This window comes from Abramis brama (genome assembly GCF_963993115.1).
Source record: "Abramis brama genome assembly, chromosome: 10".
NCBI lineage: Eukaryota > Metazoa > Chordata > Actinopteri > Cypriniformes > Leuciscidae > Abramis > Abramis brama.
The window spans coordinates 20,028,248-20,047,179 of NC_139972.1; the positions used below are offsets into that span (position 1 = coordinate 20,028,248).

General features: G+C 37.6%; 1 protein-coding gene across 2 annotated transcripts in view; it reads right to left on the bottom strand.

Annotated features, from left to right (window-relative positions):
• Positions 1-1,543: 1,543 nt before the first annotated feature.
• Positions 1,544-18,932, bottom strand: part of mettl16 (methyltransferase 16, N6-methyladenosine) — a 37,642-nt gene continuing 20,253 nt past the window's right edge. For both annotated transcript variants that reach the window (XM_084125747.1, XM_084125746.1), the window contains exons 4-10: positions 17,962-18,102; positions 17,758-17,870; positions 17,483-17,625; positions 10,438-10,507; positions 8,297-8,386; positions 2,853-3,026; positions 1,544-2,197 (exon numbers count right to left, since the gene is read on the bottom strand). In XM_084125747.1, the coding sequence (XP_083981873.1) occupies positions 1,730-2,197; positions 2,853-3,026; positions 8,297-8,386; positions 10,438-10,507; positions 17,483-17,625; positions 17,758-17,870; positions 17,962-18,102 (1,199 nt within the window). In that variant the 3' untranslated portion in view covers positions 1,544-1,729. The remainder of the gene's footprint in view (positions 2,198-2,852; positions 3,027-8,296; positions 8,387-10,437; positions 10,508-17,482; positions 17,626-17,757; positions 17,871-17,961; positions 18,103-18,932) is intronic.

Sequence of the window (18,932 nt, forward strand, 5' to 3'; positions counted from 1 at the left end):
CACAAAAGGGGGAAGGGTCTATAAATGCACTCTGTTACTGACAACACCAACGCAATAACTAATAGTAAAACATTTCTAAGCTCCTCGCCACTAAATGTGAACTCTCTTAAACTTTCTCTGCAGTTTCCAACATTACTTTTTAAATAGCTATTTGCATAACCCCAAAATATAACATTATAAAAACAGCGGAAGACTTCCACTTGAGATTCAAAATCCTCTGCTTAGTGTTTGACTGCTTTGCACGTCAAGTCATTCTTCCTTTTAATCACTTGAAAAGGTCAGAGCAATGCGAACATGCTCATGTAAAGCTGCCCCACCTTTATACGTTCATATGACTCTCACATGCATGGCTAACAGTGAATAAATTCCTGTTTCAACTCAAGCAGCGGCCCCTGGAGCTTGTTTACCCTGGGAAGCCTTCACGTGACTGAGTGCACGTTATGTGCTCGTGGTCCTGTCGCGACTGTTGCTGCTTCCTGTTAGGAAGCCCTGCTCCTCTCGGGACCTTTGTACTGACTCAAAGCTTCCTGTGATATAACCCAAAAGGCATTCCAGGGACAGGAAATGCTGAGGAACAACACCACCTACTATTGCATTATTTGGGTTTGTCAAAGGAATCAACGGGGCCATATTTGTCAGACCCAGGTTCAAAAGTTACTATTAATAAACTAAAAATGTATTAAAAAATGTATTTAAAAGAAAATATTGATTTTAATTATTAAAAAAATGGTAAAGCATTCAAGAAAGTCAAAACAGTTTTTTTATATTCATTTTAATCATATTTGTGCATTTTATATTTGATTTAAAAACTCCTGAGGTATGCTAAATGTTTTGAAAAAAGATCTAAAGGATAATTTTTGATCAGTAGAAATTTATGCAAAATACATTCACATTTCTTTACAGTCGGCATGAAATGAAAACTCACTCTAATGCATATTATAGATCTCAGTGAGAACAATTCATTTGTGAATACGTTTAATTTTTTAATAGAATTTTTTTTACTTAAGACATCTTAAAATTCAATCAACAACCGATAGATAGAACCCTAAGTCCCTGCCCTACATACATAAGGATGTTCATCACAATATGGAAGAATATGTCTGTCACTGAAATTGTGATATTATTATTATAGATTATAATATATAATAGCCAAGCATTAAAGGGATTGTTCACCCAAAAATGAAAATTCTGCCATCATTTACTCACCTTCAAGTTGTTCCAAACCTGTATGAGTTTCTTTCTTCTGCTGAACATAAAGGAAGATATTTTGAAGAATGTTGGTAGCCAAACAGTTGATAGACATTGACTTCCATAGCATGGGGAAAAAAATACTATGGAAGTCAATGGGGTCCATGTCGATCTCTTTTGTGTTCAGCAGATGAAAGAAATTCATACAGGTTCAGAGCAACTGCAATAAGTGTTTTGCACTTTTTCTCTGAAAAAATATATTTTTCATTTAAAAAATATTTAAAATATAAACATAGCAACATGAATAAAATAAATTACTGAGTGCACCTTTAACCAAAATCACAAAGACACAAACAATATTTAAAATATTTTTTTTATTACAAACATAATAAAACTTAGTTCAAACAGGTCTGATCACAACATTGATCAGTGGAACATCTGGTAGTGGAGTTTTGTTTCATTTGGAGTCCATTGGGTGTGGAGTTCACAGCATGATGTCTGTGTTACCTGTTGAATCTATGTCTGAAGAGGGGAGAGAGCGCTAAGTGGTTTTGGCTGCCTGTCGGAAGAGAGAGTTCTTCAAACAAGTGCAGAGCTGGTTCATCAGATCTTTATTTTGCCCCTCCACCCAATGCATCTCCACCACCACATCATTCTCTTCTTCCTTCACGTTCACCAGGCACTTGAAGAGAAAGTGCTGTACCGTCTCTGGGTTTTGAGGACCGCCGACAGCCACTTCATTGGGTTCGGTGGGGGATTCCATTGGGACGTCGGCACCTGTCTCCGGGTTGTGCTGCTTCCCGTTGCTGCCCTCTGCTGTGGTTTCCTCTGGTGCTGGAACAGATGGAGCGGAGGTATCCGTGGCGGAGTCCGGTTGTGCTCTGGGGAGCTCGCGTAGATGTCGTCCCTGTTCTCGTCTCTTCTGCCGTGCGTGAACCCAGGTGTTCTCCACCGCGGTCAGGAAGAGGCTGAGCTCCGCCTCTCCACAAGGAACTCGCCTGTGAAGTATCTGAAGATGGGAAGTTCAGTGTTAAACAATTGTGTCAACCGCTGTCCATCTGGAAAACCTACAGCGAGTTGATTTGGAAAAAAAGGGTCTGCTAAATAATTTCACTAATGATAAATAACACTAATTATTATTATTTTATGTTAATTATTTAATAATAATAATTATTGCTTTATATTAGTTATTTAACAATATGGTAACACTTTACAATAAGGTCTCATTTATTAACATTAGTTAATGTATTAACAAACATAAACTAACAATGAGCAATACATTTGTTACACTGCTTATTAATCTTTGTCAATGTTAGTTAATAAGTTAGTTAATGTTACTTCACAGTGCATTAATGTTAACAAACACAACTTTTGATTTTACTAAGATTTAACTAAGATTAATAAATACAGTAGAAGTATTGTTCATTCTTAGTTCATGTTAACTAATGAAATCTTACTGTAAAGTGTTACCAACAATATTAATAATAATAATAACTGCAATTATAATAGCATTATTTCATTTCATTATTATTTTATGTAAATTATTTATTAATAATAATTATCATTATTTTTATAACAGATTTTTTTTTTGTGCTTAACTTGCCACTAATCCCAGATCAAATAAATGGAAACACAGCGATGTTTGAAATTGACTCTCTGTTTACCTTCAGGTCTGTGAGGATGTTCTCCAGCCAGGCACACACACTCTCTGTGGGGCTGATGTCAGTGCAGCCGATGCTGGGCGCCTGCGCCTGTAGCTCCGACACGGAGGGCTTCAGTACAGTGAAGATGAGGGGCTTACGGGCCTTGTCCAGCTTGCGCTTCTTACAGGGGGGCGACTGAGAGAGAGTTAGAAAATTAGTTTTTGATAGTTAACCTAAGAGTGTTTACACCTCATGTAAGAGGTCTGCAGCCTTAGAAATACAACACAAAAAAAGATGCAATTTTACTTCAAGAATAGCTGGCTGTCAATAGAGGGCAGCAAAACACAAAGTTCACCTTGGCCTTGAGTTCAATGACCAATGCTATCTGGAGTCCTTGTGGCACTCGTGTTTGTCTGCTGCTGTCAGATGAATAGCACACAGTTTCACGACAAACCCATCAATCCCCCATAATGACAACCCATCAACCCAAACTTTTTTTTTTTTTTATATCAGTGTTACTGCTAATTAAAACTAAAACCCCTCTACATTAATTGAAATAAAGCTGAAATAAAATAAGTACATTAGATGAAAAACTGAAATTACAAAAATCTCACCTTGGCAACTAAATGAAATAAGTTGAAGTTGAACTAAAATTTAGTAATAAAATTGAATAAAGATAAATAGAAAAAAACTCTAAAACGTATGATTATTAAAAAAAAAAGAAAATCACAAAAAGTACATAAAAAAATACTAAAACAAAAATATAAAAATTAAAGCTAGTCCAAGATATTAATAAATACTGTAACAGTATATAAATAATAAAATAACACTATTTTATATAAATTTGAGACTAGTGTAAAATATTAATTTCTTAGTAATTAATTAAAGATTACAATATGATGAAAGTGCCAATTTCTCTGTAAAAATCAACCAAATTGGTTTCTACTAGTCTCTAACAGTCTCCATATATATATGTCTGATTCATATGCCACTGTAATATGAGTGTTATCTGATGTGCGTTTTTTCTTCTGCATATTATGCAAACGTGTGTATATATATATATATGTATAAATGCAGTAAATAAGTGTCAACAACAAAGCCACCCATGGATTCATTTTGGCATTATAAGTGTTGCCATGGAAACAAATCATTTGCATCTGAACAGCTCAGTGCAGAATGAGTTATCTTGGAGTAATTCATGATGTATATAACCACTGAACCATGCTGTACTGAGACATTAAAGGTGGCGACAGTCATATTTGACTTTTCCAGCTCATCAAAGCTGATTTACGAGCAGGAGAAACCGAAGCATTGCTCCAGTCACATGTCTCTCTCCTCCTCAAACAGAGCATCTGTTGTTAGAGCAGATAAACGGACAACATGACTCATCACAAGCCAATAGACCGACCCCCTCAGTGCCGAAAAACACACCACACCACACCACACCCATCAACTACCACTGCAGTTTACAACTCACCAGACAAACACCTCTCATATTTAGTCCTCCTGTGGGTGACTTGTGGTTTTTGTGACCGTTAATCCTAATTCAAGACAAATCACACAGGTAATCTGGCATCCATCACAGGATTTTACTCCACTTAACACCCCATTGCTTCTGTCCTGTCTGGATAAACAACACATTTAGTACACAGTAGACCATACATCTTAACTATCTTCCTCATATATGATAACTACATTAAGCAGATTCGATTTAGGGACAGTCATCTAGTTATGGTTTCTGAATAACTCCCTGTGCTGAAGTTGCTGGTACTGCCGTTGGTCAAATTTGTCATGTCTCAGCAGACAACAGTTAAATGATGGTTTCATATAGGGTCATTGTCAGGGGGGCACAGCATGGAGTCCCGTGAACCCTACTTTGAAAATAAACATTTTAAGGTAGACAAATGTACAAAACATGTATTTTTAAGACATTAAAGGGTTAATTCACCCAAAAATGAAGATTCTGTCATTAATTATTCACCATCATTTCGTCCCAAACCCCTGAGACTTTCGTTCATCTTCGGAAGACAAATGAAGATCTTTTAATGAAATCTGAGAGCTTTCTGTCCGTCCATTGACAGCTACACAACTGAAACTTTGACACTTCGAAAAGTTCATAAAGAGATCATAAAACTAATCCATTTGAATTGAGTGGTTTAGTCCAACATTTCTGAAGAGACTCGATCGCTTTATATGATGAACAGGTTGAAATGAGGCTTTTATTCACATAAAAACATTCACCAGGGCACATATCAGTTCAACGGAAGCTCAAGCATGTTTGCTTGACGTGGGAGAACCAATGAGGTTCATTTTCATGAGTTACGCAGCACGTTTGAGCTTTCGCAAGAGGTTTGTTCTCGCACGTCAAACAAGTACTGTTGAGCTTCTGTTTATGTTCGCTGATCAATGTTTATATGTGAATAAAAGCCTAAATTCAATCTGTTCATCATATAAAGCGATCGTGCCTTCTCTGAAAATTTGGACTAAACTGCTCAATTCATATGGGATTTTTTACGATCTTTTTATGAACGTTTTGAAGCGTTAAAGTGGTAGTTGTGTAGCTGTCTATGGAGTGACAGAAATCTCAAATTTTTCATCAAAAATATTTTTATTTGTGTTCTGAAGATGAATGAAAAGTCTTACAGGTTTGGAAGACATGAGAAAATGATGACAATCTTTTTCATTTTAGGGCGGACTAACCTTTAAGACTGTAGCTAAGTAATCATCAACATAAGATACAGTGCTATGCATAAGTTTAGACACCCATGCTAAAGTTGACTAAAAAGAGGAATAAAAAATCATCTTTTGGAAATTGAACTTAATGCCTTAATTAAAAAAATTAGGAAAAATACAACCTTTAAGGACACCAATTTTCTTTGTGAATGAATAATGTATCGTAAATAAATAAATGTTCTTCCTTAAAATACAGGGTGCATAAGTCTGGACACCCCTATGTTAAATTCCCATAGAGGCAGGCAGATTTTTATTTTTAAAGGCCAGTTATTTCATGGATCCAGGATACTATGCATCCTGATAAAGTTCCCTTGGCCTTTGGAATTTAAATAGCCCCACATCATCACATAGCCTTCACCATACCTAGAGATTGGCATGGTTTTATTTCAGTTAGCCTAATAGCTGGTTTGATTTGCATTGAGAGATGATCTTATGGAAAGTACTCCATGCCAATCTCTAGGTATGGTGAAGGCTATGTGATGATGTGGGGCTATTTTAATTCCAAAGGCCAAGGGAACTTTATCAGGATGCATAGTATCCTGGATCCATGAAGTAACTGGCCTTTAAAAATAAAAATCTGCCTGCCTCTATGGGAATTTAACATAGGGGTGTCCAGACTTATGCACCCTGTATTTTAAGGAAGAACATTTATTTATTTATGATACATTATTCATTCACAAAGAAAATTGGTGTCCTTAAAGGTTGTATTTTTCCTAATTTTTTTAATTAAGGCATTAAGTTCAATTTCCAAAAGATGATTTTTTATTCCTCTTTTTAGTCAACTTTAGCATTGGTGTCTAAACTTATGCATAGCACTGTATTTAATATGTAATATATGTTTAATGCATTAATAATTTGACATTATTAATGTTTCATTCTAGCGGGATATAGGGCGGATTATATTGTGTGTGTGTGTGGGGGGGGGATTAATACTTCTTTACTAAATTAATACTTTATTAATTTGTTTAATTTAAACACAAAATAATAATCAAATACAAATATTATTTTGAATAATAATAATAATAATAATTTGTATTATAAAATGCTCTCTACAGTATTTTTGCAGTAGTAACATTTCTTTATTGATTTTTCAATAAATTTAATATAATTACAATTTTCTAATTTATTATTATTATTGTATATTATTATATGTATAGTCATATTGAATGGAGGGAAAAAAACAGGTTTTCCTTCTTTTTGTCTTTAGCTGATCACATGCCTGATTTTATAAGGCGGTTCCCCTTGCAGTCCAGCATCCTTCTCCAACACACGAGGGCGCCATTTTCTGACTTTCAGTCGTCAAACTCAGCTAAGCATGACAAAATCATCCCACAGACAAAGTAACATCTATTTAAACAAAAGCAGACCTAAATTCACAAGAATATAAAAAAAATATTGCGACTGCAGTAATTCTATAATGACTAATTACTGCGCTAAATCTAAATATGATCAGACAACCTCCATCTTTAGTGTTTTGCCTCAGATGTACTGTGCAGGATGTTTTATAGATTGTCAAAAAAGTGCAATCTCTACCCATTTGTGATGAGCACATAATGGATGGAAACAGATGAACACACACATCGATCCACACGCTCCCTCTTAATTAATTTCTATCAGTCTTAATCAGGGCGATGCACTGCTTTTATCCCCTCTTCACCGTGAATTATAACCCCCTCCGCTCTGTCCATTATTTATCCGGCGACGCATTTGCTCTAAGTAGGTTGAATAGATCCTGCGTAAAATAGCTTCCGCTCTCAACACCGAGCCTCTTGATGCATCTGAAGGGGCCTCGCTCATAAATGTGAACAAAAAAAGAAAAAAAATTCATGAGCCTTGGGATTTTCTCTGCGGTGAGACATATAAAAGGTCATTATTCAATTATTGAACACAAGATGAGTGCCGCAATGATCAGCGGTTATCCGCGGATGCTGACAACTGAGCTCATTCTGCCCTGCTTTACACTTCCCCCAGTACTGCCTGCTGACCTTTGACCCCTCAGCCTTACACACACACACCCCCCCATGCCCCATATCCCAGGCACGCTTTCAGCACCGCAGGGTCCTTTTCAAACCCTACCTTTTTTGTCTGAGTCTTCACTGTACCCCCTACCTCTCGTGCAATACATTTCACTGTCAAAGAGATTGATCTAGCTTCTGTGCGCTCTGCTAATGGGGCTCAGCTGGCTTCCGAGAGGAAGAATGGACACAGGAAGTGGAAAACAGCACGAATGGGAGAGGAAATAAAGCACAGAAGGATGCGGGTACCATCCAGAACTAGACGTGTCTGTACAGCCCTGGAAATCTGCTGTATGAGGGCGGAGCAGCGCGCAGACAGATATGTAGGCCAATCTTTCTGCTCAAGTGCCTGTGAGGAAAAGGGCATCTGGGACTTGGGGAATTCTCCTGAAAGACCATAACAAATCATCCCACCACCCCCTCAACCCTTTTTTCCCTTTTATAGCTCTTTTTCCCCTCTAAAGTAGGTGACTTTACAGCACCGTCACCCTGTCTGGGCAACTGTTGCTACCAAGGAGGTGCGCCGTGCCTCAGGAAGCAGGTCAAGTGTATCTGATGGAATGGGCTAAAGATGCATTATTAAAAAGAGTGCCGAGCACAGTGAATATTCAGCAGGTGTTGCTTTCCCGCACACAAACACATGAGATAGTCTAGAGTGCATGGGTTATGTGAGGACTAGCTGAGTCTGAACTAATGCAGGAAGTGCTCAAAGCTTACAGGCACAGGTACGTCATCGTAGAAACTCCAAGCCAGGGCCCAGCGCATGGTCCGACCTTGGCAGAACTCAGTGTGTGTTACTTTGGGAACCTGTGAAAGAACAAAAGATGATGAAGATCTCAGCAATGGTGATTCAAACACAAAATAGGTAGAACATCTTACAAAAAAACATCAAGAAAAGTCTGGGTTATGTTGGAAAAAAAACAACTACAACAAAAAAAACAGATTTTGTGTAAGGAAAGGATCATTTTAGGGGTGCATAATTTTCATTATAATAAGCACATAAGCACATTCCTGTATTCTAATCACTATAAAGTGAAATAATCTCATTTATCTCGACAATTGTAGATTACATATAGCAGTTATCAGCTAATATTACAGACTGTTTTAATTTATTGGTATCAGTCAATATTGGATATTTAATTGTTCATATACTCATTTCCTGTATTTTTACTTTAAAAAAAAAAATCTTTAAAAACACAATAATTTAAATGTACTTACAATTTTTAAAATGTAGTTTTTGTTGTTTTTTTTAGCAAATTTAAAAATGAAATAAAATACAGTACATTATAATTTTGTGATGCCTCTTGAATTCACTGGTGGTAATTCAATTGATTGATTTTACTTTATTTACTTGTATATATTTATTTTAATGGTTATTTTAATTTTCATTTAAGGAATCAGTCCATCCCTAAATAATATATATATAAATATGCATTGCAGTAATTGGCTATTTATCGGTTACATATATGCATGTTACATATTGTTACACGTTATATTGGTTATATTGCATTGCTCTTATGAGTAATGCAGTATTTGTTTTACATTACAGTAGGCTGCAGATGTTTGGAGGAAGGGGATTAAATATGCTTGATTGTCAAGGATGCAAAATGTCACACTGCAAAAAAAGAGAGAGATAGGACTGACAGGAAAATTACTTGGGGAAAGATTATGTGGAAGCGTGTATGTGCCGAGTCTATGACCGACACCAGACCCTCCCAGAAGTCTTAAATACAGCATCACAGACCCAGACCTGCCATTCACACAGTGGGGAGTGTGTTTTAACACAGATTTGTGGGTGTTAGGGGTGAACTATAGGGTGAAACCAAGTCCAACTGCTCTTCAGTAAAAAAAACACCATCTGAGTCTGACCTTTGCAGGCAGAGGTCATATACACAAACAACAGATAATAGCAGAGAAAAAGGAGAGGGGAAAGTGAGAGGGTGAACGAGAATGAGAGAAAGAACCTCATTAGCATATTAATTACAGCCACAGTGGCGAGAGGAGGAAGCGGGCCCGTCTGCTGGACGTTGGCCAGGAGCACAATGACTTTAATGAGGGGTGACAATACTCCGACACCTTCAGATGAATCAAACGACACATCAGGCCTGAGTCGAGTCGACTGACTGACACCAGGCTAATAACCTGTGAGCAGGACGAAAGCCTTTCATTCACAGATATCACAGCATTCTGACTGTACAGGCACAGGCGGGGGTAATCGAGAGGGGCTGGAGGGGTGACGCGAGAGCTAATGATGCCTAATGAACTAATGAAATCTACTCCATTAGAGCTCCCTGTCGTGGTACGTTTATATACCACGCTGGTGAAACTCATTAAGATCAATTAACCTGAAGTCTTGGAGAAACGCCCACTCATTTATCTATAAAGATCCTAGAGAAAATTTAAAAGAGAATTGGGATGCACAATATATTACTATCATACAAGTTATCATCAGCCAATATGACAGATTTTTTTAATTTATCGGTATCTGTCGATATTGAATATTTAATTGTGCAGGCTCATTTCCCATATTTTTGCATTTAGATTACCTTTGCCATCATCTACCACTCACTTAATCAATAATTTATATATAAAATATAATTTATTAATACATTCAAATGTACATTTTTATTTTTAGCAAATATAAATAAAAAAATCATACTAGTATTAAATTTACTGGTGGCATTTAAAATTATTGATTTTATTTTTATTCTTAAGTAATATACGCAAAACAGTATGGAACTTTAATATTGGCCATTTATCAGACATTTAATTTTAATATCAGTCCATTCCGATTTTTTTTTTTTACAGCATTGCACTGTGCAGTAACTATAGCACAAAGTGGTCTAAGAAAAACATACCCCTTGTTTCCGCAGCTCATCTTTCAAAGGTGCCAGGCTACACTTCTTTCCCAGCATGCAACTGTACCACCTGTAGACAGAAAAAAAGGAGTTGTGAAACCACCAGCCAGGACACCTGATCCATGGGAGCACATCAAATAAACCACAGGACTCAGAGCCGTGGGTTGAATATGGGCTCGCTCTGTGGGAACGGTCAGTTGGGCTACTCTTTATATTTTTAAGATATGAGGCTCAATGTTTAATTAAAAACCCCACTTTGACAGGGAGCTTTGATGTTGCGCATGAGACAAAAATCAATGCATATCCACAATTATAAAAAAAAGATGAGGCTTCATCAGACAGTGCCCACAGAGAGTAGGAGGATAACAGTCTATGCATGATTGGTACTCAAATCTTAATTTTTTAGCTCATTTGGTTTCTTAATTGACAGAATCTTGCTTTTAAACACTGAAGAATACCTTAAAGGTCAACATGAAGACATTTTATGTCTGTAATGTGACATTTATGAGTTAAAGCAGGATATTTAATGAGTAAATGTAGGGCAAGACTTGATTTTATTCATCAGGAATGGATTGGATTGTGGAAAGTGGGTGTTACATATCAGAATATAGCCAGACGTAAACACAAATTTGTTCATTATAGAGGACAGACAGATGGCACCCATTTTTAATGAGTATTTGTGGGCAGAACGTGGTGGCTGAAGGTCAAGTTCACTTTCAAGTGCATTTTAAAGGTAACATTTCTTCTTCAAATCTATTGTTATTTCTATTAGTGCCGTAACTTTTATGACATTACCGACGATATACATTACATTATTTCATACATTGCTGAATGCATTTTGAATGATTGTGTACAATATATACAATAAATCTATTCCATTTTGATCAACATTTTGATCATTCTTTTATATATGTTATACATGCAGCTTTTATGAGTTCATATAATTTAAAAACTATATTTACAATTTTTAATTATTGATACATTTAATTCATATATATATATATATATATATATATATATATATATATATATATACATATATACATATACACACACACATATATATATATATATATATAGTTCATGGATATTATAAAGATTTTTCAATGGATTTTATACAATGTTAAAAAAGTAATGGCATGTGCTTTTTAAAGCCACTTGAGGCTTTTTTCCAAAGAATAAGGCAGAAAATATATTTTATCATTTGTACTGTAATAAAGGTTGTGTCAAGTAGCATGGCATTTTTCATGTAATTTATTGTTATGAAAATACCCAGAGATGGCTTCAAAAACACAAACCATATATTGTTGTAATCGTGTGTTTATTGTCTTAACATTTCATCAGTTAAAATGTTTCTGCTTTTTATTCAGCAACATCGATAGCTGGATGCCGTTGTCCATATAAGGGGTTTCTTGAAACCTCATAAGTTATTACTTCTATGAGTATGTTTTAGACTTTCTGCGTGAGGGCTTGAGTAATGTTTGTTTCATTCATACCAGAAGCCTGGCTTCTGGTATGAATGAAACAAACATTACATGAGAGTGTTTAGTGCTCCATAATGCTTACATTGCCTCATTTTGGATAATATTAAAACATAGTCTAAAACATAGACTATCTTGTCTCTTTGAATTTAAATCGAGACATTCACATTGGCCCATGAAAACCTCTATATGAACCTACTTGACCAGAAAAAGTAAGAATTTACATTTTATTAAAAGCTCAAAACGTTTGAGTAACATTAGCATATTAAACCATAGTGTGTGTGGTCAAGCTGACATCACTGAAATAGTTTATAAACTGCTTTATAGTCTTTATCTTTATAGACTGACTTTTGGTGGGTGGCAGTTTTGGTTTATCAAGGGGCAATCTAGCACAAGAATGAGGGAGCATAGATGAACACACATTACACTGCATATGGAGCCTTAGGGGCCTGACAATCGTTTCATTTTGTGTAATGAAATATTAAAGAGCCCTAATATCCACACATGTTCTCCAAACTGGAGTGGAGGGAGGCTGTGTGGCAGCCCGGCACATGGCACGCTCCGTTAATAATGGGGTACTCCAGCATCTATCGGGGCTTGAAAAGGGGGTGTTTACGCATTTTCTTTAGTTATCAGGCCCTGAGGAGGAAGTAGTAACAATTACAATTTCAATAGCACAGATTGTTTGGCATGAGGAAAAATCAGAGTTGTATTTAGGATGTAAGCGAGACAGGAGGGGCTGGAGGAAGACTGGCAGTAATTACAGATCTGAGGAGCTGGAGAGGAAGAAGCATCTCAGAGGGCCAATCAGAATGCCTGGCTGGCTCTACGGGCACCTGCTGACGCACACACACACACCGCTTTTGCGACAGTCTGCTTGCATAGTCTGAACCCATGAGAGAGGGAGCTGGTAACAGCGAGATGGAATAGAGCCCAGCTTTCCCTGCGGTCACCAGTCAATTCTCAACACGGGCAGAAGATGCATAAAACACACAAATGTTTAAAACTACTTGTGATATCTCATGCAAACAGTGAAAATTAAAAGATACCATTCAACTTTTCTAAACACACACACAGCCACGCTCCTCTCGTTCCTCAGCTCATGACATGGTTAATCAGGCCTAATGTTGGTTCCTCCGCCTCACTCCAGCGCTCCACTGACAGTCCTGGCACGGGGGTGGGGGTGGGGCTCGTCGTCTGCCCCAGTCACATACACAGCTGCTCCCGTCGGGTGGCCCGGATACCGCCTCGGGTAATTATTTACTTTCCCTGTCAATTAATTACGCAAACTCTGTATGACAGAGCCATCCCAGGATCCATCTGCCCTACCCCTTTCATCAGCGTGGCCCCTTCCCCTCTTTGGCTCTCTCAGTATAAAACACATCCTCTACAGACCTGGACACACAAGGCTGTTTATTCCCTTCTCATTACACTCCTCAAAGCCCCTCATGTGTTGACATTGGTGCCAAACTGATATATCAGTTGCTATTTGACCATTTTGAGAATTAAAGCAACACTATGTAACTTTTCAACCTTCATAATATATTTCCAAGACCCTTGTGATGGTACATCGACTTACAATAGGTTGAATGACACGTCTGCCATAGCCTGACGGGGTCTGTATCGCTTTTACTGGCACTATGTAACTTCGGGGTTCGGGTAGTAACCAGAGCACAAAAAGAACTACAAAATTCGACTGCTTTACGGCATACGTCACTTCCCCCACCACTTCCTCAAATTTGGATGTGAGAGGCCAACCAGCATTTGTTTTCAGCTTTCGTGCGTATGTTTTTGTCATGGGGGCTGTTTACACCTGGCCACTTCATGCGTTTTCTCAGATGGGATAGCTATCCGATTGTGAAAAGACCAGGTGTAAATGCCCTCCGAAACGCATTTGAGAAGGATTTGAATCCGATCCCTCAAACCACTTCAGGAGGAGGTCTGAGACGCATTCCAGACGAAACTGGACAAGTGTAAATGCATCTGGTTGTTGAAACCACATATGTAAATTGTACTCATCCCAAAAATGTTAAAAATAAATAAATAAATAAAACCGTGTGAGAGCGTGTTATAGGCTATATGTTATATCCAGATATGACGACGCGCTGGAACACGCATCACCGCAGATGAGCAACTGCATCAAGCCAACGTGCAAACTATCGCAAATCAAAGTGAAAGTAAGTCGCAGACGCTTAACACACAATCTTCATCATTAAAAGTAAAGAAACGAAATGATCTTACCAGGGCTGTTGCTGCTGCTCTCTCTTATTGCGGTCTTTGATTTTGAAATTTTAGCTGATGATCTATAAAATGCAGTTCATATCTGTTGCTTTCGGTGACGTGCACTCCATTAAATCTGCATATAACGCGAGAATTGAAGATCGAATTTAAATCCGTTTCGCAAAAATACATTTATGTGACCAGGTGTAAATGGAATCGTTTTGATAAATCAGATAACTATGCCTCACGAATTAGTTTGCCAGCTGAACTCAGGTGTTGTGAGGTGTATTTATCACGTAGTCCCGAGGGATATCAGACGACGCTGTTGACGTTGATTCCTGCGATTATCATGAGAACAGCTTTCAATATCTCACATAATTATCAGGACATAAATAAGCCTAACGTAGAGGTTGTAAATAGTGTATACGAGCACAATTTGAAAACTATTATGATAAATTGCAATAATCATGTCTGACATCATAACGGCCAATGTTATGAAATAATGCGACGTACATTTAACTTAACTGATGTTATCTGGCATTTTGTAATGTTTACATTCCAATAAAAACAACACAAATTAAATTATACAGTAGGCCTAGACTATAGACTATTTACTTGTGATTTAGCTGCAATCATGTAAAAACGTTATTATAATATATTTACGACAGTGCAAGTATTCCACAGCGACTCTAGGGGTCGCTGTTTGACAAAAACACAATTTCTACTTAGTGTGGCTTTAATAGAAGGCCATTTTGGAAGATTAACAGAAGTTTGGGTTTCAAAGTGCACATTTACTCTTTAAAAAAATGTCTGAATGAATTTTAAGTGAATATTGTGTCAAATAAATAAATATTTTCAATTTTAAACAGCATTTTGCTCTCTCCACAGTAGTCGATTGTCGAGTTCACGCGCATGATCATAGGTACTAAACCTATGCGCGTGAACTCGACAATCGACTACTGTGGACTTTGACCGAAAACAGGATGTAAATACAGGTATGTGCGCTGGCTGAATAAACATCATTTTTATTCATATCTTTCACATCTACTGCAGTCAGATTCACCCGCGTTCACTCCGAAGGAATCACTCACATGACCTGTGCACTTGTAATGACACATCAAGGATGTTAAGAGGCTAAAAGCAGGTTTAAAACTTGCCCCATTGAAGTCAACAGGGTGCAAATTTTAAAAAGAGGATAACACGTTGTAGGCAACACCGATTTTTGTCGTTGTTCTCTGTACTGACAGCACTCCAAATGTACAAAAAAATGAGCTCAATGTTAAAATTGACCGGAGTTCTCCTTTAATGATCTCCAGGCAGTTGGGACCACAGTCCCCTAGCAAACCATTGGTAACACACTACACCGCAATGGATTGAAATCCTGCAGTGCCTGCAGGTCCCCCTGCTCAAGAAGGCACATGTACAGGCCCGTCTGAAGTTTGCCAGTGAACACCTAATGATTCAGAGAAGGCTTGGGAGGAAGTGCTGTGGTGAGATGAGACCAAAATTGAGCTCTTTGGCATCAACTCAACTCGCCGTGTTTGGAGGGAGAGAAATGCTGACTATGACCCCGAGAACACCATCCCTACAATCAAGCACGGGGGTGGAAACATTATGCTCTGTGACTGTTTCTCTGGTAAGGGTACAGGACAACTTGGGGCCGATGGACGGGGCCATGTACCGTCAAATCTTGGACGAGAACCTCCTTCCTTCAGCCAGAACACTGAAGATGGGTCGTGGATGGGTCTTCCAGCATGACAATGACCAAAAACATACCGCCAAGGCAACAAAGGAGTGGCTCAAGAAGCAGCACATTAAGGTCTTGGAGCGGCCTAGCCAGTCTCCAGACCTTAATCCTATAGAAAATCAGTGGAGGGAGCTGAAACTTTGAGTTGCCAAGCGACAGCCAAGAAACCTTAAGGATTTTGAGAGTATCTGTAAAGAGGAGTGGACCAAAATCCCTCCTGAGATGTGTGCAAACCTGGTGACCAACTACAAGAAACGTCTTACCTCTGTGCTTGCCAACAAAGGTTTCTCCACCAAGTACTAATGCATGTTTTGCTTGGGGATCAAATACTTATTTCACTTACTGAAATGCAAATCAATTTTTAACCTTTATATAATGTGTGTTTTTTTTCAGTTTTTTTTGGCTGATATACTCTCTCTATCCGATAAAATAAACCTACCATAAAAATGATATAACCTTAATTTCTTTGTAAGTGGGCGAACTTACAAAATCAGCAGGGGATCAAATAATTATTTCCACCACTATATACAGGTGCTGGTCATATAATTAGAATATCATCAAAAAGTTGATTTATTTCAGTAATTCCGTTAAAAAAGTGAAACTTGTACATTATATAGACTCATTACATGTAAAGTGAGATATCTCAAGCCTTTATTTGTTATAATTTTGATGATTATGGCTTACAGCTTGTGAAAACCACAAAATCAAAATCTCAGAAAATTAGAATATTACATGAAATCACACAGTAATTACACAGTAATCCCATGGTCATTGAACCAGGTTTTGGTTCTTTTGGCAGTGTGGGCCGGTGCAAATCCTGCTGGAAAATGAAGGAAGCATCTCCATAAAGCTTGTCTGCTGAAGGAAGCATGAAGTGCTCTGAAAATGTCCTGGTAGACGGCTGCGTTGAGTGGACAGCACAGTGGACCAACACCAGCCGATGACATGGCTCCCCAAACCAACACAGACTGTGGAAACTTCACACTGGACTTCAAGCATCTTGGATTGTGTGCCTCTCCATTCTTCCTCCAGACTCTGGGACCTTGGTTTCCAAATGAGATGCAAAATTTGCTCTCATCAGAAAAGAGAACTTTGGTCCACTGTGCTTTATTAAATCTAGAGTCAACGCAGCCGTCTACCAGGACATTTTCAGAGCACTTCATGCTTCCTTCATTTTCCAGCAGGATTTGTACCGGCCCACACTGCCAAAAGAACCAAAACCTGGTTCAATGACCATGGGATTACTGTGTAATTACTGTGTGATTTCATGTAATATTCTAATTTTCTGAGATTTTGTGGTTTTCACAAGCTGTAAGCCATAATCATCAAAATTATAACAAATAAAGGCTTGAGATATCTCACTTTGCATGTAATGAGTCTATATAATATACAAGTTTCACTTTTTTAACGGAATTACTGAAATAAATCAACTTTTTCATGATATTCTAATTTTATGACCAGCACCTGTATATATATATATATATATATATATATATCAGTTTTAACTATACTTTGTTTTGTATACCAATTTGGGGTGGTCCTTATTGTGATTGTGTTTGTGTGTGTGTGTGTGTGTGTGTGTGTGTGTGTGTGTGACCTAAGCCTCTTCTTTAGTTGCAGACTGTCATGGATGATCCTTTTCACAAACTCCAGCTCTCCACCCTCTGCCATGATCTCAGTGACTCCCCCTGTGTTGATGGAGCTGGGCGGAGGTCTGCGGGAGTTTCTCGAATTCACCCCCTGACGGAGATGACAGAAAAGAGGGGAAGAAACGGAAGAATGAATGGATAACAGCTATTATCATTTGCACAAAGAGATAGATACTGCTGGAAGGGGGGATAATGTCTGTTGAAACACTGGAGCTGAATGTACCTTTGCTTCTAACTGGTTGGCAAAGAAAGGAGGGTTGCACATGCAGAAATCGTAGACAATGGATTCTTCCTTTAGTGCATCCATCAGCAGAGTCTTTTGGGGCACCTTTACCACTGCAACACACACATTTATGCGGTTCAGTGGGTTAAATTACATATAAAACTGTCAAGCTCTCACACTGCATCACACACACACCATTCCTACCTTTAATGAGCTCTGCCAGGTGGTTTTGCTCAACGTTCTTCTTCGCATAATTAAAGCAGATGTCATCCACTTCTGTGGCGAGGAAGAACCAGCCATTCATTGTGGCTCCCAGCAGGGGGTAAATACAGGAAGCACCAGTACCTGCACACAGCCAAAACCCATCATATCACAAGCTTAAATACAAATGAAATATGATCTGCCTGAGTCTTTATGTAAACATATTCATCATGTAGTGACGACACTTCAGATCAAAAGTGCGATTCAAAAAAATTGTGATACTTTGTTATTGTATCAAAACTAAGCACAGAATGAAGGAGCATTCTGAGTCTAGTTAACAGGGATGAGTATTCACTGTGCAACATATTAGTTAACTAAATTTGTTATCTAGGATAGGAGAAATCAGATGTAATATTAATACTCCTAACTATTTCCGGATGTTGATAAAAAAAAGTAATAAAAAAATTAAATAACTAAAATAAATAATGTATGTAAATAATTAAATACAATATAATAAAATAAAATACAATGAAATAAATTAAAAATACAATAAAAATAAATAAAATGCTATTAATTAAAAATACAGTACAATAAAATCTGAATAAATACCTGAACTATTTATATATAAAAATATGAACATAATTCACTAGTCAGCTCTACTAGAAATGTTGTGCTCTGATGCATGCTATATTTTTGTAATTTACACTGCAAAACATATGGAATTAAACAAAAAATACAACAGCAATTCCAAATGAAATTGTTACACAAACATAATTTTACTACTAAACGTTAGGACTCTCAAATAAGTATTAGAATGATAATATGAAGTGCAAGCGACTGCCTGACAGTGACGTATGAATATAATGCAGTTAGACTGAGGCAGGACAGCTATGGCCATCCATTATCCAGTCAGCAGGCCTTAAAATGGACTGAAATTTAGCAGAACCGAACAAAGATGATACCCATAAGGTCTG